At 41.5% G+C, this 25,785-nt stretch overlaps 1 protein-coding gene across 3 annotated transcripts; it reads right to left on the bottom strand.

Moving 5' to 3' along the window:
- Window positions 1-266: 266 nt before the first annotated feature.
- rabl6b (RAB, member RAS oncogene family-like 6b) lies at window positions 267-24,866 on the bottom strand. Of its 3 annotated transcripts, none has more exons than XM_076099720.1 (17): window positions 24,722-24,866; window positions 21,459-21,849; window positions 21,214-21,348; window positions 20,851-20,898; window positions 20,584-20,613; window positions 18,430-18,482; window positions 16,974-17,062; window positions 13,900-14,040; window positions 11,257-11,362; window positions 10,981-11,084; window positions 8,161-8,546; window positions 7,782-7,929; window positions 6,592-6,795; window positions 4,161-4,422; window positions 3,828-4,014; window positions 2,895-2,959; window positions 267-2,800 (listed from the first exon to the last, which is right to left on the bottom strand). In XM_076099720.1, the coding sequence occupies exons 2-17, from the start codon at window positions 21,586-21,588 to the stop codon at window positions 2,609-2,611; spliced, it is 2,280 nt and encodes a 759-aa protein (XP_075955835.1). In that variant the 5' UTR covers window positions 21,589-21,849; window positions 24,722-24,866; the 3' UTR covers window positions 267-2,608. The 3 variants fall into 3 exon arrangements, with proteins under 3 accessions (XP_075955835.1, XP_075955836.1, XP_075955837.1); XM_076099721.1 differs by having other exon boundaries at window positions 21,459-21,688; window positions 24,722-24,823; XM_076099722.1 differs by lacking the exon at window positions 20,584-20,613.
- Between the last annotated feature and the right edge of the window lie 919 nt (window positions 24,867-25,785).

Below are 25,785 nucleotides of genomic sequence, written 5' to 3'. Positions count from 1 at the left end.
ACTCAACTACTAACCTGCTGACGTCAGTGACGTCCCCGAGGGTTCAGGGTTTAAGGCCTTAGAGAGGGGACTTTGGGGATTGGGCTTTAGAGCAGCCTGATGACATCACCTGAGCAGAGCTCTGGCTGATCCACAGTATGAGGTTGCAGCATGATGAGGAGGAAGATGTCCTGGCTTCATTTCAGCTATACTTCTCTTTTTGCAGAAATGCACAGAATCATCCAAACCATGGCGTTTTTTGTTTTTTTTTAAGACAAGAAATGATCTTTATGAAGAAATAAGTTTGTATTTATTGGACAAACCAAACATAGGCAAACTCACAGTGTAAAGATGGAGGTGAAAAATAAATGAAGGGTTTCATTCCAAAATACCACACATCCATTTGGAAACACCTGAAAATACATATCCATCGTCGGTACTCCGGAGAGCAGATTTTTCCCTCCCGTGTTGGATCTTTCTTGGTTCAATCATTTTATAGCATTTCAATGATATTTATGGGCATTTTTCCATATTTCCACATTCCGTATGTATCATTTTGGAACAAAGCTCTTCAGATATAAAGGATATTATTGATATACTTTATACATTCTTTTCTTGCTGTACATTTAAGTCTCATGCTTTGCTTGAAACTGCACTTTCAGCATTTATCCTCAATCATATGATAAAACAAACAAAAAAACAAAACAAAAGGAAGAGCACACAGTATTCAGGATCAATGCTGAGTAGTTTCAACTTTGGAATATCAAACATTTCTTTGTACAACACGTATGAATGGAAGATGGAGACCGTATGAAATCTGTCGAAATATACACATCGTTATTTTCTATTAGATGCAACAATGCTTCACTTGTTTGAAAAAAAAAGAAAAGGTGGTGGTTTATGGAAGATACCGTTTGTTGTTCATATCACCACGTACATGTCTTTAAACGCAGTGGAAGTGAACCATTAGAGTTTATAGGAGATATGAACAGCACAAACTCACAGTTTCAGTGCAAACTCACGCAAACTAAATCCTGACGTTTCGCAACAAAACAAAACAAAACGGAAGCAATAAATAACAAGGATAAAACAGGACATCTTGCAGAGAAATATTAACACGACTCCATAACACTCCCTTAGCTGGTGTTGTTGCTGTCAGAGGAGAATCAAAGGAAAACAAAAGACAAACAGATGTCCTGATTCACTTCAATCTGATAAAAGGCTTCAGAGATGACGGAGACTCCGTTTTCACCAATAAAAGGCGAGCAAACGCTTTACCGTAGGAAAACTTAAAAAATGGTTCACGAGGACGGCGGAACGTCATTCCCTCAGTCGGAGCTAAACCTCTGTTAAGGCAGTTGCAGAAAACATTTGTGTGTCGCCCTCAGGGTGAAGCAGAGAAAAGGGGGCCGCTAGGTTCGCTTGTCAACTGTTGATTTGTGCTAATGGGACAGGAGAGTAACTTATACAAGTTATATTAACCATTCATGAAATAACCGGCGAGGACATACGGCTTTAAATGAGGCTTGTCAAGATAATCACGTTATCTACTTATCGTACAATATATGGACATGACCTCAAATATTTTAACGTTAACTTATTGAATGATATATGGACATGACCTCGATAATTTTTGCTGACCTCGATATTGCATGTCAGTTTCACACAGACTATGTCCACAATAAGCCTACTAATAGAGAACACCATAACACTTTTTTAGTGGAAACTGGTAATGCCAGGATCAGATTACACAATATTTGTTTCTTTCAAGGTGGTCACGGTCACATTAGACAATCAGAGTCATACATTCTTGCTGTGACTTGGCCAAGAGACACAGCAGACTATAGTACACAGACTGACTCACTGTCCCAACATCATGGATCACCACTTAGGAGTTTTCAAACCAGGCAAAAATAAATATTTTTTCAGGACACGGTAAGGCGTCCGTGATGCTGAATTTTGTCTTCCACTTTGACACACTACAAGGGAAGAGGAGTGCAACTGTCACATCTAATGCTTTCAAATGTAGCCGGCTTAGTGTGGACGTACTCTAAGAGTGAAGAAGGGAAAGTCATTTCCTTTGTTGTCGATGGCCAAAATTCTTCAATCAACTCAATCTAAATTGTTCCTCAGAGACATGAGACCAAATCTGCCATTGAGCACTTGAGCCAAAAAAAGAAAAGACAGAACATGATGGAGTCTCTAAGGAGTCACTCATCACTTTAAGCATGCGCTCCAATGTTACACCAAACAAACTAATTCAGAACAAAACGGTGAGCCTATTTACAGTAGTGGAGTGGGAGTGGATTAGTTGCAGTGTATCAAATCAAAGACAAAATGTTCAGCCAACATATTCAAACGTGTCAAAGTACAAAGAGCCAATCTGTGGCTATACCGATCATCAACATTTTTAATTTATGTACGTGTGGGTCTCCCCGCCGTTTGCTGTCGGCTGGAGTGGAAGTGACCGCGGTAGTGCAGATGGGGAACTCAATCAGAAGGAATATACAGGTATCAGAGTCCTTAGTGATTTTACCTGGGTGTTGTCGGTAGCCTTGCGTATTGCGTATGACTTGGAGATGCTTTATGCTCTTACAAGTCAAGGAACCAGGAGTTTGTTTTTTATTTTTTATAGTTCTTCATAATCCCCGTCATCTCGTTTGATCAACGCTGCTCCTCCGCCCAGAAAGTCCTCCAACTCGTCCACTTCTGTTTTCTTGGTCCGGGACTTCTTCTTCTTTTTTTCTTTCTCGTCTCCCGCTGCAGCTTCGTCTTTTTCCTTTTTCTTGAGTTTGTGTTTCTTCTTGTTCTTTTCGTCTTCCTAAAAACCAAAGAACACAAGTTATTGTGTTGACACTGCTGTCTTTTAGAAATGTTACAACTTACAGTGTGTAACATAACAACAATAACTTTACCTCTTTGCTTTTCTTCTTCTTTTTCTTCTCTTTCTTGTCTTTGAAGGAGTGTTTGATTTCTTTGTCTGAAAGAGGAACAGATACACCCATTGGTTTGTGGACTGTGGTTTTAAAAACTTGAGTTTGGTGTTTTAGCCGTTGCTAAAAGTGTCTACAATCTGCGTTTGAAGGATACATTCCGGATCTCAAATTGATTCAGCAGAGAAAACAGGTTGGGAAGATAAAGATAGAAGCTAAATTTGCAGATCACAGAGTAAAAGTGAACCACTACATCACCTGGTGATCCAGACAGAAGAGCATGAAATTAAGGAACAACACTGTTCCTGTAAAGACGGGCAGGTCTTTATTCACTGTTACTATTATTAATGAGCAAAAAATCTGCATGTGTCTAGACATTGAGTATACCTTCAGTAGCTAGCGTAGCATGGAAGTGCTAAGGCTAGTTAATGATGAGCTGACGTACTCTGCTGATGTTAGCTCCGCGGGTCTTTACGTAGAAACGGAACGTTTTAGAAACCTATATCTCCTTCCAACCTCTCCGTGTAACGAGTATCACTATTACACAACGTTTAACTAACTCCAAATCCACTGAACAAGCATTTTGGATTTTTGCATTTTGGATTCAACAAAATAATAATTAGCTTTGCAAAACCGAGAAGGTGGAGCAGCTATTGCCAACTTTTCTTTTTGTTGAATAAAGAATCTATTTCAAATTGAGAAGACGATTCTGAAGCGAGAATCTCGACACCGCACCAGCGAAATAAAATCGTGAGATTCCCAAAGAATGCCATGTGATATACTGACTCAACAAAGCAGATATTATGTTAAGTCACTCATCAGAACAACAGCTTATTTGTGGATACTAGTGTGGATTCTAATCAAAACTTCACTTCAGAGTTAGAAAGGCACGTGGACAGATACTTCATGACTTGCCTTCCTGCTCCTCGCTGCTGTCCTTGGCGGCGGGAGCCTCTTCTTGGATGCCGAGGCCAAACAGGTCGGTGATGTCCTTGTGTTTGAAGGAGATCACGGTGGGCTTCAGGGGTTCTAGCACCTTGGCTAACTGCACGTCCTCGTCAGAGAGGTCGGACAGAAGCTCGTCTCTGACCGGAAATATGGCCTGGGAAGAAAAAGGGTCAGTCGAAAAATGAACGATCGCATGAGGAAATGTTTTGATTTTTCCAAAAACTACAAAATAAAAGTTCAGGTTTTCTGCAGTAAAAAAAGAGCCGCGAACCGAGTCAACTTCAATCTACTTGACTTTACCTTCGTTATCTTTGGTGTGTCCGACGCTTCAGACTCGAAGTCGGGGTCATCCATGACATACGAGAGCATCTGCTGGGCCGCAGGGGCCTCGGGGTCTGTATCGGAGTCCTCGGCTCTTGGTGGGCTTCCCTTCTTCTTGCCCTGGTGTCGGGGCAGCTGCTCTGCTGCTGGGGTTAGAGTGAGGGAGATGGGTGCTGCGCTCTGGTCTCTGAGCTCTGGAGCTTTAGATGCCACCTTTGGTTTTGTGATGTGGATCACAGGCCTGAAACAGGGCGACATGGAACACGCACTGTATACATTTTTATCTTTCACTCCATGTTTTTCTGTAGGCTCTATTTGCGATGCCACTGGGATCTTTAGCTGCAGCTGTTGTGAACATTGAAGATTCTTCGAAAAGTCACAGAAGCCACAGGATCTCCACGGCTACATCGAAGTGATTCACGGCTCAGGCCATGCATTTTCTATTGCAATATATTAAGGTTCACAGAACATCCAGTCAAAAAGAAAAAAAAAGAGACCGGTTTCTGTTAGTAACCACGATGATGTGTTTTTGTGGGCAGAATAATTCTCTGAACACGTTAGCCAGCAAGTTCTGTTGGCTTTGTTGTTGCTGTTTTTGTTGGTTGTTTTTGAACGATGGCCGATTAAAATATGAGGTTCTCTGAATATGTGCAGCCACTCTTTCTTCGGGACCGTGAGTGTTACTTGAGAAACATTAACCAAAGGGAAAATAAATGGATTATCATTAAGATGTAGAAACCAAGCATGCATGGTAAAGACAAAATGGGGGAGTAGAAATCTTCAGATGCCTACAACTATCCTACAGAAAGAAAACTAGCTATTCCAGCATTGGCAACAGCTGCTACACTGCAAAGCAACCAGGGATGCACTGATACCGGATATAGGTCTGATTCTCAAATAGCTGGATTGGGTATCAGTGACAATTGGCTGATCTGGTATCGGATACCATTATTTGAATAAATAACTATTCAGTGCATTTATATCCGTTTTGTTTTACAAAATTAGGAACGCAATGTTTAAATCAAGCCTGATGGTTCCTTACATTTAAAAGGATGATCCCGGAATCTGTATTGGGTCAGAAACAGTCGGTATATCCCTAAAAGCAAACCAAAGCAGAAGTTAGACTTTCCACATCCGCGAGTACGTGAAGGTCCGCGTGACGTAACTTTCATCCACAGACGGTGTATTTGAAGGCCCTGTGTTTTTCACATGTGAAGTGGAGGGAACTATTCTTTCCTTTGTTTTTGCCTCCAGCTAACACCGTGACCAAACCATGACTTCGGCACAAAAAGGGTCTATCGCAAAGATGCCTTCAAATGGAATAAAAGAGTTTGGTGTTTTTCACATGTGAAGTGGAGGGAACTATTTTAACTATTTTTGCTATACCGCCATCTCTTCTTGTTGGTGTGAACAAGACACAAGAGAAAAGGTATGCTGTTGTATTAAAAACACGAGCCCATCTGACAGAAAAAGGGCAAACGTGAAATGTGAATCTGCTGTAGCACGTCATGTGGAGGGAGATCGAAAAGAGTGCAACCTGACTACTGATGGGTGGTTTCTGATCTCTTTTTTTTTTTTTAAACACCAGGGATGAAAACGATAGCTCATACAGTCAAGGTGTCGGTAACAGCAATCTCACACCGACTTCATAATCAGACAGTGATGAGATCTGTGCCATGTAGCTTTCAGTGAACTGTCTGAATGTAGTTCATTCGATCTGGACATAGTCGAGCGCCAAGATGCATCAACATTTGCTTTTAGCTCTTTTTAGAGCGACAAATCTTTCCATCACTGCTCCGACGATCGCCATAACTGACCTCTGTGTACCTGTGCAACCATGTGCCGCTATGTCATCAACTGTTGAATAACTTCAGGTTTTATGCTTATTTCTTCACAGTTTGAAAACATAAACAATGTTTCCATTTGGTGAGAGGCTTTAAAAAAAAAAAAAAAAATAAAAAAAAAGCAAATGATCAAATCTTGCAGCACCCTATGCCTGTTCTCAAGGCACGGCAGAGAGCCGCAGCACCGACTTTGGGAAAATATGCCATAAGCTAAAATAAGTTTAATTCCTTCATTGATCTAGGTGAAATTCCATCAACACAACTTTGGATTCATTGTATTTACATTTTGAATGTTCCCTTTAAATGCAGAGCCAATATATTGCTGATATCATCTTATTTGGGCTTCTCTTTGGTGATGCCATGATGCCATGATGACTCATGGCATTAACTGCTGCAACACGATCGGTGGCTTTGTGGTTATTTATATAAGATGTGGCTTGAAAATATTGATCCCCTGGTTGGTTAACTTTTACTATGACGGCTCTGCTCTTACTCAGCCACATTTGCTCTACATCAACCCTTAATAACCACAACATATATCCACGTCATTGTGAGAAAGCACTTACGCTTTCAGCTCAGGTTCACTGTCCAGGTCTTGGTTCTGTGTGACGGCGGGGGCCGCTGGACTCCCCTCATCCTCGTCACTGGTCAGAGTGATATCTTTGCTGGGGGGCAGAGTCTTCGGTTGGGGAAGGCTGGGCTCCGTGTCGTCGGGATCCAGCTCATCCAGGAAACCAGACACCATGGGGTTTCCTCTGTCCTCGCCGTCACTGGGACAGACACGAGACAGGAAAAAGGTCTTTTTTTAACCTTTACTCATTGAGAGAGGAGGGTCTTCTATTGTGAGCTACAAACAAACAGCCTGTTCGATACCAGGGGCCGGTTGCACAGAGACACTTAAGGCTTCAAGGTATTTTCTGCATTGAGAGAGATTCTACAGTGGTAAAATAGTAGTTTCCATGGAGAGCGGTTGTTGGTATTGCCAGGCCATTTAGCCACAACACTGGTTGTTATATTTTCATGGTTGCAGACTAGCTGGATGTTGATTGACATGAAATACGTTGACATGAAATACGTTGTCTATTACTGACCGGAAAGATCAAAACCGTAGTGCAATCATCAATTGCAAAGGGGCGTCTATTCACTGGTCCCCGTACACATGTGTGTAAATCAAAGTCACAAATTACAGGTCCTCTCTCGTTAAATGGCGGCATTTTGTCACCTCCCTGGCAGCAAGCCCGTGCCTCATGCAGCCATTGTCCAAATTTAGTGTAAAATCAATTGCTCATCGTTAAGCGTATCCAATGGGTTCTCCCGGTCTCGGAACAGTCTTCCGGATGCGTTCATTGCTTTAATTTATTGACATAAACTCAGCCATGTTGTAGTTAAGATTTTTTGTGCAACAGTTTGACTAACTTTATGGGATTTCTTAAGTATAAGACCAAGATAAGGAGAAAACCTTTAAATATTCAAGTGAAAACTTTAAGGAAAGCTTAAGATGACTTAAGGGTGTTTTGTGCCACTGACTATATTTTAAGGGAATGTAAATTTAAACTTTTAGGAAAATCTTAATTTAGGGTGTTTTGTGCATTTTGTATTGTAAATCTCGTCACATCAAAAATAAAAACCCATGTTGAGGCTATTCAAAAAACTGTATGGAAAAAAAGGAATGTAGAACAGTGAAACATACTCAAATCTTCTGAAAGGATTAAGAAGCTAACTGAAAATGACACAAAAGCCTTGGAGGACATCTCACCTGTCGCTGTCCACAGCCGGTGCAGGCTGAGGCACCTTGGTCTTGGAGGGCAGGCTGTCCTCCAGGAAGCTTCTATCCAGCCTCTCATCTGGCACAAAGTCGTCCACACTCTGAACCTTAGCAGGACACACAGGTGCGGCTGGGTCGTCTGAGGAAAACAGAGACCAATAACTGTAAAATAAATTAATTTTGTTTTGCTAATTACACAATGAAACGGTGACATTCGAACACCAGCCAGGGCTCTGATCATTTTAAACTTGGTAAGTTTCAGACTAGAGGATGACAGTATCAACAAAGGTTGCAGACAGTGTGCATGTAGCTACAGAGGAGACGGCGTGTGAGTCTTTTACTGCTCCGGTAATCTTTAGAGAATACTTACCTGGCGCAGAAGCAGGAGCCTCAGCGGCAGGAGGTGAACCAAACCAGCGGGACATGAAGCCGCGTTTCTGGAGGGCGGACACTCCTGATGCGGCCGAGGCCTGAACGTGTTCGGGCGACTGGGCCGGCGGCTTCAACTCAACAGCGGGGGGACTTGCTGCGCTGACGGCTGTCGACGGAGGCGGAGGGGAGGAGGCGGACACGGACGGCGACTGCGGGAGCACTTGGGAGGGAACCGGGGGCTGAGGGGTGCTGGGGCTGGAGCTGCCCGTGGAGGCCCCGCTGGGAGGGACGACGGGGGACTGGGAGCCTGAGTCGGGACTCTGACCGTTAGCGGGACCAGGAGAGCCGAAGCCCTTACTGCGAGACTCCAAGTTCTCCAGGAAACTGCAGGAATCACAACGGGGCTGGTTAATAAAGTATGATTCACCTGCAACAATATCTGAGGCTATTAAGACAGCGCAGAGACTGTAGAGTGTAAATGCTGCTCTTGTAAAGTCATCAGGAATATTTCAATTGTCTTGACGATGTTCTGTTCTTTAAGCTGGTTAATCACTCAAGAAAACCCATTTAAGTTAGAAGCTTGGATACGAACACAATTTCACAAATCTATTTATCATTTGCATTGAAAAACAGATTACTGATTATTCCTTTTACGAGAAATTAGCAATAAACTGAAATGGAACTCGTCTTTGTTAAAACATTTCACAGATTCAGCAACAGCTGCCCAGACAAATGTGGATATGTCCTTCTTAAAATGTAACTTAAGAGTTTTGTGTCTTCTGACAACAAATAATTAAAATTAGTGGACATGTGCAAAAACTATTTTTTTTCAAATTTCTGGTGCACACAAGAAAGTATCAGGTGCACATAGTATACCACTTAGGGCCATTGTAGGCACAAAAATAAATAAAATTAAATTGTGATCTTTGACTACACATAGGTGTGTGTCATATTTCAGCACAGCTGACACTAAAACCCAAACATTGACCACACTGCCCAACCATAGCTACACACTTGACACTTTTAAGGGACCGTGCCCAACTGTCACTGTGCCAAAACAACACAGAGAAGGCACAATTTCTTTAAAATGTCATTACCTCAGTTTTGCACTCCATATTATTTTCTCTGATAAATTAATGACTTTAATTTTAACAGACTTTAATAGAGTTATCTCTCTGAATATTACCCCCTCCCCCGGCTCCGTCATTTATTTATTTTTGTACCCATAATTGCCCAAACACGCCGTTGCAGCCGTGCTCGAGAAACTTGTAGATGAAAAAGCGTTTGCTCATTTCCCTCTGCACTCTATACACATACCCGCAAACTCATAAGAGGTGAAAAAGGTGACAACCCTGTGGGGGTGGGCGGGAGAATTGTATTTTAAATATGAGCTTTAAAATGTATCATTCTGGTGTATTCTGAGAAGAAAATTAAGTGATAAGACAATATTTACTTTAAGCAAATAACTAATTTATTATTCAGTTATTAGTATTTCAGCTGGCTAGTTAGCTTTTTTCAATCAATATTATTAACCTTTATTTAGACAAAATCCATTAAGGCCGAGGCCTCGTTTTCAAAATGTTTAGTCATATAACAACACAGATAGCAAGAGTAGCGAGACCCGTCGCCTATACAAAAGAAAGTGATAGTTTTCATTGAACCCCGTTACTGTATGGCTTCATATTAATGGACTTCCACTGTTACTGTTAGAATTGTGGCCCATCTTCTATTTGCAATTAATATGCATTCAAACCAGTTCAATTATTTAAATTGAAATGATTTTCTACTCTGGCTGAGGTAGCTTATCAAGGGTAAAATAATAGCTGCAATCTATACATACCTCTGCATTAGCAACCTGCTGAAATGAAGGTACAGGCACCTTAATTACTCTCTCTCTCTCATTACTTCAGGGCCCTTGGGAGTAACTGCACGTGGGACTGTTGGGACTGGAAGTACACTGGCTGTGGTCATTACAGTGAACAGTGTCTGGCAGTGTGATGAGAGGGCATGTGAGCCCTTGTTGCTGTAGTTTATCTCCTTGGAGCAGAGGCTGCATTTAGCATACCCTGCCTTATCAATGTATTTAAAATACTGTGACACCGGGTAGCTGTCCTGCTCTCCCTTCACGTCTGTTTAGACCTCCACCTTTATCCAGGCCCAGCTCCACTCACATCTCAGCCCTGCGTCAAGCTGCGCTACACAAACAGCCTACTCTTCCTGAAGCTCTTTGACCTCATCATCTCATCAGTATCTGGGCCTCATGTTTCGTGGTCATAAAAGTTATCACCACGCAATTGCCTCATTCTACTTTGAGTTAAAAAAACAACAACCTGCAACCAGATCCGCCGGTGTTCCGGTTTAACGTTTAACGGAACACGGGGGGCTGCATGTTTCATTACGTTACGTTTTTTCCTCCTAAATTGCGATAATGATGAACATTAACAGTCGACAAAGTTCCGCATGCAGTGGACGTTAACTTAACCCAGCAAGTCTTAACTGTAATGGTACACAACGCAACTTAAACTTTAACGGAGGGAAATGAAGAAAGCGTAGACATCTTAACGCTGATTGGCCAAGACTCGACACGTCACATCAAAGAGGTTTTATTGCGAAGATCACCAAATCACCTTACTCTCCTCGTCTCACTCCAATCTGAGAAACACTGGCTGGCCAGTTGACCCCCCCGAAAATAAAATCTCTACGGATCTACACGATTCACGTGGATGACATATTTTGATTTAAAACGGCGAATTTCGACAAGTTTGCAGGTATGTGTACAACAGTGCACGGGTAGACAGAGAAACAAAACAGACAGTACATATCATAGTTCTGATCCTCAGTCTCCTGCTGGACACAGAGCTCCTCCAGGGTGGCATCCATGTCCAGCTGATTTGTCTCCAGCTGCCTCAGGAGGGTCTCTCTCTGCAAGCGCGCGTGCACACACACACACGCACACGCACACGCACACACACAAAAGTTAAAGCAGATTTATTAAAATCCTTATAAACCAGTGTACAGGACGGAAAACTAACAAAAAACATTAAATTATTATGATAGTAATGACAAATGAAAAGTGAAATGAAATTTGTTTTACCTGTAGCTGCAGGAAGGGGATGTTGAAAAACCTGTGCAGATATTTCAAACCAAACCCATTCTTCATTGAGGACTCGGCATAGTGGATGTAAGACGCTCCCATTGGTCTGTAAAACACAGGTATTACTTTCATGACAATTTCCTACAAATGCAGTATAATCCTCTTCATTGTATCAAAAACAAGATGTAAACACGTTAAAGCTGCATTCATTACTTTTTGGCAGCAGAACAAGCTTTAAAAATAACAGACATATCACTTTGTTAAGTTGGTGAATGTGTTAGCAAACCCCTCTCTTTACACACACCCAGCATTCATTAGGAGTCATGTGTCCACCTGATAAACGTCCAATAATCTCTCTCCTTTTAGCTCTGGTTTGGTCTCCACCAACTCCAGAAAAGAATATCTGACTCTTTAGCTGCTAAATGCTCCACTATGTTCACCAGCTGGTCTCTAACTGGGTTTGTCTGCTGTTTGAGTACTGTGGCTGCTGACAGTTCTATGTGGGTTTCGTCACTATGAGCAACCTCTTTAAACAATTCACACAGGGATTTCATCCGCTGTTATTACAAAAATATTGATGAATGCAGCTTTAATAGTTTTATTAGGATAAGATCAGCATAGCTCCCGGAGGTCGAGCCGCAGGGATTTTCTGGCCTTTTACAGAGTCTGGCAGGTATCTGGGCAAACATTTTTATTTTTATTCTAATCTGAGGGAATAATCATTAATCTGAGGGAGGGCAGAATACGATTTGAAACCCAAATTATTTAATTGAAGCATTAGAATGAAAGACAGTTTAAGTTAAATGAATCAAGTGGAAAAGATCAAGGATCAAGGATCACACAAAATGGGAGCATTTTTTATTATTCATTTTTAGCTAGGGCTGGATAATGATTTTTCTCCATCAAAGGGCTTTCTCCGAGTCATTTAGTTCTTCCAAAACACTCTTGTTAAAATTGTCACTTCCACCACCTCTGACTATGCACACCTTATCACATGGTGTGATGCAGTCTTGTCCTCTGCTGATGCTGCCTACAGGTTAATCCAGTGGCGGGCCGTGCATTTTATACCTAGGCCTTCACTGTTGTCCTGCAGCTGAAATACCACCTTATTGATGATGGCGCCACAGATATTATCAGTTTCTAAGGCTGTAACTATGTACGTATTAAATGTACGTAAAGTTCGGTACGAGACTTGCAATACGTTTGAATAGTACTAGAGCATCTGGAAAATGCAGAAGCTTATATTCAGGAGAATATAATGTTTTCTGCGCTCATGGAGGACAGTGGTTCTCAGCTGGTCTGGCTGTGGGACCCACCATCACTCCTTAACGACAAGTCACAGCCCAAAGAGATCGTCTTATGATTTTACTTTCACAACTTGAGCATTGTACGTACTGCTCTGCAGTGTCTTTCCTCGTCTCAGTCTCCTGTGTCATGGTGCATCTCACTCAGTCAGAATGCCCATATTTGATTGGCTGAGCTGCATCACGTGATGTGATTCACTACCTGACATGCCTCTGCTGTTAAGCTTCGTTTCACGATAGTCACGTGCTCGCCCACTGACCAATCACAGCGCACTCTGCACCTCGCGGCAGACACTGAGCTGCACTAATGCTGACGTCATTATAGGCCGGCGAGCAGGCTCTGATACGTCAAAGAATACGCCCAACATGTCAAACTAAAGATCTGATTGGTTGAAGAATATGACAATCAACAATATCGTCCCCGTTCACTTAAACTGCAAATGGATGCAGGCCTCCGTCTCTGTTCTTACCTAGAGACACAGAGGTGAAATCTGATTGGATAAAAGCTCTACTTAAAACAAGCTGCACTAGAAGCAGAGCAACTGAGGAAGACAGTAGCTGTGCATTGAGAAAATAAGATAATGGGAAAAATATTTTTATAAATTATAATACATGTAGTGTATTTAAGAAAAATTATTAAATTATAAAATAGATATAGCTTTGTGATTCTGTTTAGGCCAGCAGAGAAGGCCTTGCAGGCCCTGACGGCCCGCCACTGGGTTAATCACAAGGGCGTGGGAGAATCGTCATGTAAGACTCGTAAAGAGGCAACTGTGCAGCCTTTATGATACTTCTTACTTACATCACATCTTTCAAATTCGAAATCCACCTTTACGGTCAAACTCCACCGCTGAATCAAGTCGGAGAATTGACTTTCAAATACAACGACTTGCATGTCAACCATCGCAGTGAATGTTTTAAGTTCCCATCCCCAACACTGGACCATTTCATAGAGATTTCGTAGATTTACACTGTTTAAATACACTGTGTCAAATGAGGAATACTTACGAGGACATTTCCACCTTGGCTTTTTGGACAATATATTAGTTATTGTTAATGTACCATATTGCACAATTATATCTACATTTAAGTATTAAATGTTGAATGCTAACATGCTGGCTTGTTGAACTCTTTTGTTTGCACACACAAGACTAAACTATTCAGTCAGAGAGGTGTTGGGCTACTATATGCTTCAAAAACCAGCAGATGTCAGTGTTGTGGCCGCGTTTGAAGCCCAGAAGCTTCCCATCTTTTTTCGGCACAAACAGAAATAAAGCCTCAAAGCTTCACAAGGCTTCATCCGCCCATAGCTACCATTTAGCCTGGCGCTGATCTCTACCTGTTCAGTCCAGCGATCAGGTCTCTTATATCGTCGGGGAGGATGACGCGGTGCTCGCCCATGTCCCTGTGGTTGCCCAACACGCACACCGGCACGTGGGTGGGTACTTTGGGCAGCTCCCTCAGGATGTAGTTAAAAGTCCTGCAAGTGACAAAAACATGCATGTGTGGGTGGGCGAAGGAAACTTAAAAGATGCTCAGACTGATAGAAATGTATTCATGAAGTCAGGCCGATATGGAATAAATCAAATGTCACAATGTTTTTGACCAAATACCTCAATATTGCTAAGATATCTTTGTGTTGCTTTCACAAACTATTCACACAATGAGATTCTGATAAAAAATCATCAGTAATCTGGATATTATGACGAAGTGGGTAAAGCCAAATAATCAAACAGCTGGAACTTTACTGCAATGCAGCCCTTAACCAGAAGAAGACAACAATTATGTCTTATTACCAATGGTGGGCCATCAGAGCCAGCAAAGCCTTCTCTGCTGACCTAAACAGAATCACAAAGTTATAGCTATTTTAGAATTTAATAATGTTTCACAAATACACAACATGTATTCTAATTATTTTCCCCATTAGCTTATTTTCTCATTGCACAGCTACTGTCTTCCTCAGTTGCTCTGCTTCTAGCACAGCTTGTTTTAGGTAGAGCTTTTATCCAATCAGATTTCACCCCTATTTCTCTAGGTAAAAAGAGAGGCCCGAGGCCTGCTGGATAGCCTTTGCAGATTAAAGTAAATGGGGACGATATTGTTGATTGTCATAGTGTTCAACCAATCAGATCTTTAGTTTGACATGTTGGGCGTATTCTTTGACGTGCCAGAGCTACCGAGGTAGTCTACAAGTATGTCAGCATTAATGTGCAGCTCAGCATTAACGTGCGGCGTAATTGATCAGTGGGCTAGCATGACCGTTGTGACACTGAAGCAGCTAGCAGAATTTAGTAGTAGTAGTAACAGTTCAAGTTGAAAGATATGTAAGAAGTTATGACATTGACATGACATTTTTAGCGTTTTGCTTGGTGTAGATTTTTTTTTTTTTTAACCTAGCTTTGTTTTTTTAAGACTCAATGGCTGAAGGAGGAGAAACAGATTTCTCAAGAAGGACATTTTCAGTAAGAAAGGGTCGGCCAACCCCACAGCTAGCAGCCCTGACCCAGCCAGGAAAAGGATTTGTACGAACGGTATTCCTGGCTGACAGTGTTGGAGAAGCGTTGCACATTTTATGGCTAAGAATGCGTTTCATTTGCAACCGAGCGTCTTGGTGTTTGGAGCCGTTTGGAGCTACGCTAACCTGAGTTGGCTAACCAAGGCAGCAACATGACACCATAAAACGGCAGGACACTTACAAGCTACGGTGCTTTTGAAAATTTGGAGACCCGAGTGGATCTACAACTCAATGAACACGTTCGCAGGAGGACCTCTGGCTGGAACTGAACCGCACCAATGTACTGTACAACCGCGTCATTAAACTCTTCATTAACAAAGAAAGGAGGGTATACTTTGTCTTTAAGTGAACAGCAGCTTTGGTAAGTGAAGTGCTTTTGTGTTTTACATCTGTAGTAGCGTTACTACTGTGTTAATTTGTCTATGGTGTCGTTTTTATGATATGGTTGATATTGTTCCCTCTGATGTGAATAATATTTGAATGGCCCGTGCTCTTTAGTGTGCGGTGGAATACGTGTTTTAGCGCTGCAGGTTTGCTGGATTGATTTGTCATGCTTTGTGGTCATATACATATATGTTCTTGTGAATTTGTTCTTGTCATTGTGTTAATTACATTGATTTTGACTATATGCATTGTCCGTTAATGACGAACAATGTTCCAAATCGGCAGAGATTTGGCAAATTTTTCATGGGCACAACCCACACACATAGCTCTGCTGCTCATCCCACAAATGCATGTTCCTTACAAATGTGGCACCATTTAAAAAGGGAAATAAACAGGCTTTCCAACGGTATAAGATTTATTGGCAAGAAGCATTGTTACAACAAAGAAATAATCTACCAAACACAAATTTCCTTACTTTTTGTGCTATGTTTAAATGTTAAATAAAAGACTGTGTAATGGTCATGGTAATGAAAGAACATGCCCCCCCCCCCAGTGTGACTGACTGATGTGGTGGTTTGAATAGTTTTTGGACATAAATGGACCTCGATGGCACAAAGATATATCAGTATTTCATATACACACAATACTTGTTGGTGTATACATTCACTGTTGGTTTTGGTGTATTTGTGGTATTTGTTAAAAGAAAAATTTATACAAAGTATTTCCTGTCCGTGCTCAACTAGAAAAAAATGTCATGTACACCTGAGAGTTGGGCACTAACAGCGATACCAATACTGTTACTACACTGAAAGTAACAGGTCAGTACGCCATGGCCACAATAACAACAAACGCCTAAACACCTATTGGTGCATCATGTCGCTCATGGCTAGACATAATAGTATTTTTTTTTTTAAATATCTCCATCTATTCCCTCAGACGTAATACCTAAAATAGCCGTGTTGAAATGTCTTTGAAGGTTTTTGCCTTTGAAGCAGAACATAATCTACCAGTGGAAGCTCTCAGCTGAAACCTAATCTGCCCATGCATTAGAGCTCACTGACTAGACAGTGCGAGGACAACAACTCAGACAACTCCGACCACGAGGCCTGTCACAATAACTCACATATCTTTTGGACGATATATTGTCCCATCAATTACGATAAGTCATTTTAAGACAATTTTATGCCACTGATATAGTGATAATATCATAGCAGAGTATTGCAAGTACAACATTTGAAAGAGCAATTAACTTAATTCTTAAAGATATTCAGAAATTGGAATTGGAATGTGAAAAAATAAGTAAATAAAACAAATTAAATAAAACCACACAACTAAAACAAAAGGTCAAATGGATATTGGAACGCCTGACATTTATTCTGCATGTTGACTAAAATGTTGGTGACAGTCTTATATGAACAAATACTCTAGCAATATAATAACACAACGGGGATAGAGGTCATGTTCATATATCGAACAATAATTAGATATACTATTATTGGGACAGACCCACTTACCACTGCTTGGTGATGTCAAACATCATGATGACTCCATTACAGTTCTTGTAGACATCCAGGAACTCTGCATCCAGGGCCACCTCATCCGACTACAACACATACATTAAACCAATGCATGAATCACATGATACAGGAAGGAAATCTAATGCTTTTTACCGCACCTCTTACTCTGGCAAACTCCTTCACTGACCCACATACTATAAAGCAGTCTCTTTCCTAAGCACATGACAGCCATGTGATAATTAGGGCCCGAGCACCGACTTAGTCGGAGCGAAGGACCTATTGTTATTCTAATGTTTATTATTATTAGGGCCGGAGCACCGACGTAGTCCGAGCGGAGGACCTATTGTTATTCTAATGTTTATTATTATTAGGGCCAGAGCACCGATGTAGTCGGAGCGGAGGACCTATTGTTTTTTATTATTATTATTGTGTGTGTTTCGTCGCAAAAAGGAGGTGCTTGAGATACTGGGAATTGTTTTAAATTTGGCACGCAAGCCAGAATTTGCGAAAATTGCAGTCTGATTTTTCACTAAACCAAACAGGAAGTCGGCCATTATGAATTTTATGACGTTTTTTGACCGTTTCAAGGCATCATACTTTAACGAACTCCTCCTAGAGATTTAACCCGATTGACTTCAGATTTTGTCAGTATGCTCTTGAGACCTTGGCAGTGAAAAGTTACTCAAAGATCAAAAAGTTATCAAACTATGCATCAGTGGTGTGGCGGCAAAAAAAACGAATTTCATGGCGAATTTCAATCCTTCGCCATGAACGAATAAACTGATGTAACTCGACTCCACATTGTCAGATCTTTACCAGATTTCACATGTTTGATTAGACTCCAGTCCTGAAGACATCTGCAGGCCAATTTTGAATCATAGTCATAGCGCCACCTACTGGTAACAGAAAGTTAAAGTCTTTATACTTTACTATGGCTTGTTTCTCTTAGTAGGTAAATCAGATCAACATCAAATTAGTTCCACACAAATGTAAGAAGTTCACAATCCCAGTTGATGAAGCTTTTGATGTTTCGTGGAACGCCAGTCCACCGTTGTAGTCTTCGCCGTGAAAAAGTAAGGTAATTTTGAGAGGCTAAAAATGCTCGAAACATAAGCAAACTTGGCATACACATTTAAAGCCCAAAATGTAGTGTGTGCTTCAGAGTGGCAAATCGGCTCAATAGCGCCCCCTACAAAATTTAGAAGAAGCAGCCCTCGCAGTACGTTTCACATAGATTTACAAAATTTGGTAAGCAGATGTATCACATGTAAACCCAACCGGAAGTCAGCCATTTTGAACTTTGTATGAATTTCTAGTGTTGTTTTTGCAATTTCCAGGCGCTGTGCATGATGGTCACAGACATGCATGGCCGCGTCAACCAGAGTCCTGCCAGTACCCTCGACGTGCGTGAAGTTGCGAGGGCCCGATCAATGCTGCTTGCAGCTTTAATTACCTCTTGAGGCTCATTCTCCAGTTTTAAATTCTCTCCGCGCCTTTTGCCTTTGCCTGAAAGAACAAGAGATCACAAGTTTAGACGAGCTGAAAAGACAAAAAACATCACAGCCTAGAGCTTAGCTAGTGGCTTTATGTTAGATTACGGTGAGTAAAAGAAGCAGAGCAGCACAGCCGCTTTTCTAATGGAAAAGCATCTTGCAGCCGTATTTTAACGCACGGTATCCTTTAAACACACACTGCTGGTATTAATACCTCTTTCACACCAATGACCAGGGTTGGACCGAGGTTATCTGACCCGTGTTCAAACCTTCTTTTGTCAATTCAAACCAAGCCACATTGAAAATGTGCAAACATGCTTTAAAAACAGATGCACTCAGTCTATATATAGATAAGCGAGAGCAGTGTGTCCAAAACCACTGTTGTAGGGATCGTACACAGTAAATTCCCCAGTGTCAAATATGCATTGTCAAAGTATATGGACTCTTTCAGAGTTATTACAACAACAGCAAGAGTAAAACACCCCCCAGTGTTGATGTCATTGTTCACTGCGACAAGACAGTGTTCTCTGGAAAGAACTCTGTACTCTGGTAAACTCCGCCCCCATCCTTCTCCTTTCAAACGGATCGGGAGTTTCACCGTGCTGCCATTTCTTAATCAACACTTGGTGTCAAGTAGGTCCAACACTCATGAAGAGTAACTTAGTAATTTTGATTAACACTCAAAAAGACCTAGTGTCAAATTTAAATAACACTACGAGTGTTATTTACATCATAGTGTAAAATTTGAGTAACACTTCTCAGTGTAGTGTAGTGTAAAATATTAACTCTAACCAGAGTTAAATTGACTCAAAAAATGTAACACTATGTCCAGTGTAGCTTTAACACTCTGTAGATAGGGACCATATGTTCACTGAATCAGTGTTAAAATTGACTCTTTAAGTGTTTCATTGACACTGTCGATTTTACTGTGTAGTACTGCTAGCTCCCGCACTGCAAAGTCTTGCCACATATCCATGTTGTTACGATCGCCAGCCTTTCACTTCCAATGTAGCTGAAAACATTCTTGTTTGTTTATGGACTATGGGGCCATGTCACGTTTTTTTGCTCATTGAAATTTATTGTTGTCAGTGTAGACACTCGGAGGGCTCACCCAAAAACGAAAGAAACGCTGCGTTCCGAAGCGCCTATTTTTCAGGGCGCAAAGGCTTCGCCCTGAGATATAAATAGTTCAACGCTGGAACGCTGCGGGGCGCTCCGCATGTCATGTGACGAGGAACAACCAATTACAGCTGGAAGATATCTTTTTTATTATCTGTAAACATCAGTTTACGGTGAATGAATGGAGGAGAAATTAATAAATTTAGTGCAGGACTACCCAGGGCTTTACGATCTGTTCCAGGTTCAACAGACTATTTTACTTCCTTCCCGTCGCCGACAAAAGGACGTCACAACATCCAGTTGAAATGTCAGACAAACTGAAGAAACAGAATCAAGTAGTAAAGCTAAAGTGAGGAATTTGCAGTGCTGCAAATTTACCTTTGTTTTGATTTTGTTTAGTTTAGTCAGTGGGGCTTTCATCATCATCGTCGTCATCACAGCATGCAGGTTTTGGTTGCTTAGTAACAGCAGTAGCGCAACCCCCCAGGCACTTTAGATAAAAACATGAAAGCGGCATTTCTGAAACTGGCGTTTCTCACACGTTTTTCAACGCAACATGACAACGGCACCTAAGACCTGCGTCACGACTGTGCGCCCCCCATTTCCAACCAATGACATAATTTGTCCCGCCCCCAGCTGTTAGCAACATTGATAGCGTGCCATTCACATTAAAATCAACCCTGGTCTGACCCAACTCTCAACCTGTGTCGTTAAGTCAAAGTCGGTCAATGTGGGTTAACCCTTTGAAACACACAAACAACGCCGGTCCAACCCCGGTTAAGCCCTCGGTGTGAAAGGGGTACACGTCACGGCTCACACGGTGCCACAGTCTTAGGGTCAAGCTACACACAGCAGAAAAAAGTCAGCCAAACTCAGAAAAGTAGCCACGCAGCAAACCGTGGGAATATTGACATTCAGATAAGAGTAAGACGAGGCAGGGCCAAACCCACAGCACACAAGCCAGTTCAATCTCTACACACTACAGTGGCGCTCACCTACACCTTCGGGAAGAGGATATTTTTGGCCTGAGATGAGTGCAAGAGAAGTGCAAAAAAAATAAAAATAAAAATAAAAATAAAAAGACAAAGTCAACACTGAGGACAGAAACCCAAACAAAGCAGAAACTGATGTGTCTGTTTGGTGTCATGAAATACTGCAGCAGGTTGACAGCAGTAGAGAGAGACAAAGGCTTGACTCCTTAGAGCGAGGCGAGCCTCTGTGGAAAGTCTGGTTCTTTAATGGGCATGTATGTCAACACTTACCTTTGTCTACCACGTCCCACACCTCTACCTTGACCACATCATCAGTAGCTGAGGGGAAACAGAAAGGGTGTTTGCATTATTCATGCTCTTAGGCCACGGATTTGAATACTTCAAATGTGCAGGCTCTACTATAGATCCAACAACTGCAAACACTAAAAAAAGGTTTGCTTGGTATGGAGTGACTAACACAAATACAGGACACCTACTCTAAAACTGGGTTAGCTGCGGCTAAGTCTAAATTTTACCTTGATATGGAGCCACTGAAACAGATCACCGAGGCACAGAACAGCAGATGTCAAATATTCACCAAAATAGAAACACGGCAAAAGCAGTGGTGATCAAATATAGTCAGCAAAGACTTACTTTTGTAATTCCAATGGATACTTGTAGCTTGGATTTCCTGAGTGGGAAGATACTCCTCCACAAACTTCTTGCCCTGCAGTCGATGCCATAAAGTACTCTTTCCGGTGTTTCTATCTCCCCGGATGACTATTTTCACTGGATACGGAAAGAGAGTTCATCAGAAAACAGTTCATCAACTTCACTAAAAAAAATACTAAAAACTAAATATATTTGACTGCAGAAGCCTGTTTGCCTGAACCACTTACTATTGTACTGGACCCCCTTGGCGAAGCGTCTCTGCAAACTTTGGTTCATGGACTGCAGGCCAGCCGGAATGTTCTTGTCCCTGAGCTGCCCTGGCTCAGACCCCACCAGCTTCTTGAGCGCTGAAAACATCTTGCCGGTGCGTCTCGGGCTTCTACAGTAACGGTACGGTGGTGGAACTCCCCTGAAGGTCCGTCACACAACAACCGAAGGGATCGTGTAACAGCGTGTCCTGGTGGATGAGGAAGTTAAGGACCCATGCTTAGAAGCACATATGAAGCCAAGTGACTCAATATCGTCTCTCAATTCAGCAGCGGTTCTCTTAGATCTGACTGGATGTTCTTGGTCGCCAGTCAGAGGTGGAAGTAATTACTATGTTATTTTGAGCATCATCTGTGAAAAAACAACAACAGAGGAATACAAAAGTTATGGTTGGGAATAAACTCCCATTCACTTTCAAGGTGTAGGCATGATAAGAAAAAGGCAAATTCTTCAAACACAACAGTTAAGAGGAAAACATGGTTGCCATTTTTAGCAGGCTTACATTTTGAGTAATGAAGACAGTGCAGATATACGTCAGCTTAATAATGGAAATGTGACGTGCATACGTGTCAGGGGTATGTTTTGCAGGCTTTGCGGTCTCATTTTTACATACAGTTTAAAGATTCCGGGACACTTCGCCTCACAAGACTGTTTTTCGTTCAGGTTCATCTGGTTCTTTGTCAGTTCTATCAATTTGCACATTTCGTTTGTGATGTTTAACAACTTCATTTTAAAACAGATTCCTCTGTGCACGTTATCTGGTTCTGATTTGACCAGCCATATTTAAATATCACTAATGCAACAAAAATTATATATCAATGGATTTTGGGGCGCACGTTTTGCTTTACCTTTTTTTCTATATGTTAAAAACTGGTTTGCCATTGATGGCAACCAAAGGCCAAGCATTGGTTGCCAATTTCTCAAAATGACTGACAATGGTAACCCTCACTGTGGAGCCCTGTAAGATGGAAATAACCCCATTAGAACCTGATTTGATGTTGCCCCAGCTTGTGCCTCTCATGAGTCACAGAGCTAAGCATCCAATTTTTCTGCACAACAATTATTCTAAATTAATAATGACACTGTGATCACTGGAAAAACCCAGCCGGTCGTTTATCCTTGTGTTCTAAATTCTGAATGTATTTCCAGAAACACTCTTCCAACCATCTGGATGAAACAATATTCCATCTCCATTATTACTGCAGTTATGAAATCTTCACACTAGGCTTCCAGTTAGTTACAGAATATATGTTTAAAGTGCTGCTGCATACTGTAAATCACTGAGTGGTTTAGGACCAGAATACATGTCTCATCTCAGCTGGAACAGCACAGAGTTTGGTCTGAAGCAGCATTTATCTGTTATGCTGCATGAAACTGGAACAAACTGCCCAAAGATCTTAGATGCTACCAGTGGCGGCTGGCTAATAGAGGGCCATGGGGCGTGGCCCCACCTTGAGCCACAAAAAAATAATAATGATAAATTATGGACCCAGTAATATTTGTAAATCATGATGTCTGCGCAAAATATATGCTTTTCCTGCACGTCCTCTCTGCCTGTCTGCCAAAGTCGCCCCAAGCTCGCGTTCTCGTCAGGAGAAGTCTACAGGCGAGCGCGAGCACTTCTCCAAGACCCGTTTGAGAGGAGAACTTTGGCGGAGATTCTGCACGCCAAAGAGCTGATCCCAGATCAGCCTGACCCCATAATCAGACAGCAGACTAGCAGGAAAGGGAAGCAGTACATGTGAAGCTTCTCTAGTAGCTGTACACCAGACAGGCTTGGCTAGCTGGACGCAGTCATGCTAATAATTTATTTAGCTTTTTAAAACAACGGGGACAGATCCAACATGGACAGTTACGGGAGTGAGGGATGAGGAGGTAAGGAAACATGAGAACACCAGGGCACACATGGAGAACTCTGTCAAGCTACATATTAGGCAAAGTGAACATCTTTTCTTCATGTTTACTTCTCCTGATCTTTACTTCCTATAACAAGGTCCATAGGGGCATCTCAATAAATAAACAAGTTCTATTATATATATATATATATATATATATATATATATATAGATAGATAGATAGATAGATAGATAGATAGATAGATAGATAGATAGATAGATAGATAGATAGATAGATAGATATAGATGTCGTGACGTGTTTATCAAAGTGTTATTTACTGCTTTTTTTGTGTTGGAATAAATGTTAAATATTTAACTGCAAAGTAGTTATGCGTGTTTGATACCTTAATTTTTTGCATTAAATCATACTGGGATGTTTGCTGAAATTGATTGGATGGCCCTACCTAGAAAATGTTCTACCAGCCGCCACTGGATGCTACTATGTTTGTTTTGACAGTATTTTTATTCCTGTACTTAGTATTATTTTTCACATTACTTATCTTTATATTTCATATTTTATCTATAGATGTTTTTATTTTTATTTTCTAATGTAAAGCACATGTCTAAAATTGTTCTATAGAAATAATCCTACAATGAGACAATAAAAAATGTTCTCACCGGTCTACCATTGCTTCCTAATACACAAAAAAAAGGGCTAGCCTGAAATTACATGTCTGTGCTAAATTTGTACGATTTGAAAAAACGTTGGAATTATAAGTAAGATTCGTCTACATGAATGTGTTATTGCATTAGAGCCAAAACGACTAGTCGATTATGAGAGAATTACTAGTGCTGAATAAGGACATATGGCTGCTCCGTGTCCCTATTAAATCCTAATGGGTCCGAGCTGTCACAAGAGCCGTTACATTATTCACCACCAGACCAGCCTCGGGACGGGTCTCTAGTTCCCATCCGTGCAGTGACTTTGGTCAACTTAAAGAGAGAACAGCTCACATGTAAAGTCGAGCGGTGCAACACCGTGACTCAATTATTCTGGGGGTGAATTTTCCCTTTAACGTTATCCACCTCACGTTTGCATTAACTGTCCAGGCTGTTTAGCGCTCCTGACAGGGTTATTTATCAAAGTTTTGATTCAACTATACCGAATTGATTAAAGTAAAATACTCCGACGGGCATGTCAATAGTGAAACAGTGATATGTAACCTACACTGGCTGTGTAACGTTATCCCTCGGCTCTGTTGTAGCTAGCTCTCCAGACGATGTTAGCTAGCTTAGCTAGCTTAGCTCCCCACCGTACGCTCATTGGCATTACACCGCTGCCAGACTGGATGCTTTTTTCTCAGGTAGTATGAGCTGGAAATACTCACGGTTATTTATTAATACGAGCAATTGCAGTCCCGACATCTTTTTCTCGAAACATCTGTCAGTCCTCCATCCCAACAGAGATGTAGCAGCAGCGACATTCCTTTGCAAAAGAGAGCAGCCACATAGACACAGCTACAAGCGCGAGACACAAATGTACAACTTCCGTTGCATCTTTCAAAATAAAGCATACGTATTTGCTCATAAGCGCATTAAAAACATACATTTGACAGCCAAGAAGTTAATTATTGACCCTGGAAGCAGCAGTTGAGAAAGCACTCCCACCACAAGTTCCATTCAGTAACTGTTCGGCCACTGTTGATTATATATCAGTGGATAGTTTCCAAGAACAATAATTAACTTTGAATCTCAACAGTTAAATAGATGAGCAATCCTAAAAGCCCCCAAGAGGAAATCGAAATTTGAGCATCTAAAATTCCATAACTGGACACTGAACTCCATCTGATGCGCTACATTGTGGGGAAAAGTCAACAACGACAACAACAACGTATTTTTCCAGAAACGAATGCCGTTATTTAGGATAATCCAAAGACATAAATCACTGAACAGATTTTGAAGGACCATCTGCTCATTATAAAGGAGGCCCTATACTTCTTATGTAAAATTTAAGGGGCAGCAAAAATGTCAGAGGTGGAGAGGAGATCTGAAAATCTGGGCAAATACTAGCAAAACTATCTGCAGTGATAAATGCCATAGCAATAATGTATGTATGTATTTTATGTAATTTGGATTAACTGACCTGTTTTCCAAATGATTTCAGTGGGAACTCCTCAATTCTATCATAGTCTACTGCTCTCTACAATATGATTCTGCACAACCTAAAACTGATGAATACGAATACCTTGCTTTATTTTGAAGACATGATGACAACACTTCCGAGATTATACCGGTTTAAATATCGCTGCTTTGCCGCAACTCTCGCGGTCCAATCCAGCGCTGAGCAGCAGCCTGCTTCCTGGTGGTACTCGCCTCGTCGCTGCTCTCTTCTCACGGGCTCGCGGCGCCTAGCGGCAGACGTAGTCATTTACAACTGAACGTAGCATCCTCA

This window comes from Anarhichas minor, unplaced genomic scaffold, assembly GCF_050575085.1.
Source record: "Anarhichas minor isolate MPS153535 unplaced genomic scaffold, ASM5057508v1 ptg000025l, whole genome shotgun sequence".
Taxonomy (NCBI): Eukaryota; Metazoa; Chordata; class Actinopteri; order Perciformes; family Anarhichadidae; genus Anarhichas; species Anarhichas minor.
The sequence above is the reverse complement of the archived record's forward strand: the minus strand, read 5'-3'. Positions and strand labels throughout refer to the sequence as shown.

What these genes read in the sequence shown, in the direction of transcription:
- rabl6b (XM_076099720.1), bottom strand. Translation starts at nt 21,588, where the DNA reads ATGTTTTCAGCGCTCAAGAAGCTGGTGGGGTCTGAGCCAGGGCAGCTC. An exon ending in TCCTCTTCCCGAAGGTGTAG is followed by an intron (nt 18,483 to 20,583) that starts GTGAGCGCCACT and finishes TTGTTCTTTCAG; the next exon opens with GCAAAGGCAAAAGGCGCGGA. An exon ending in ACACACCAAAGATAACGAAG is followed by an intron (nt 4,015 to 4,160) that starts GTAAAGTCAAGT and finishes TTTTCTTCCCAG; the next exon opens with GCCATATTTCCGGTCAGAGA.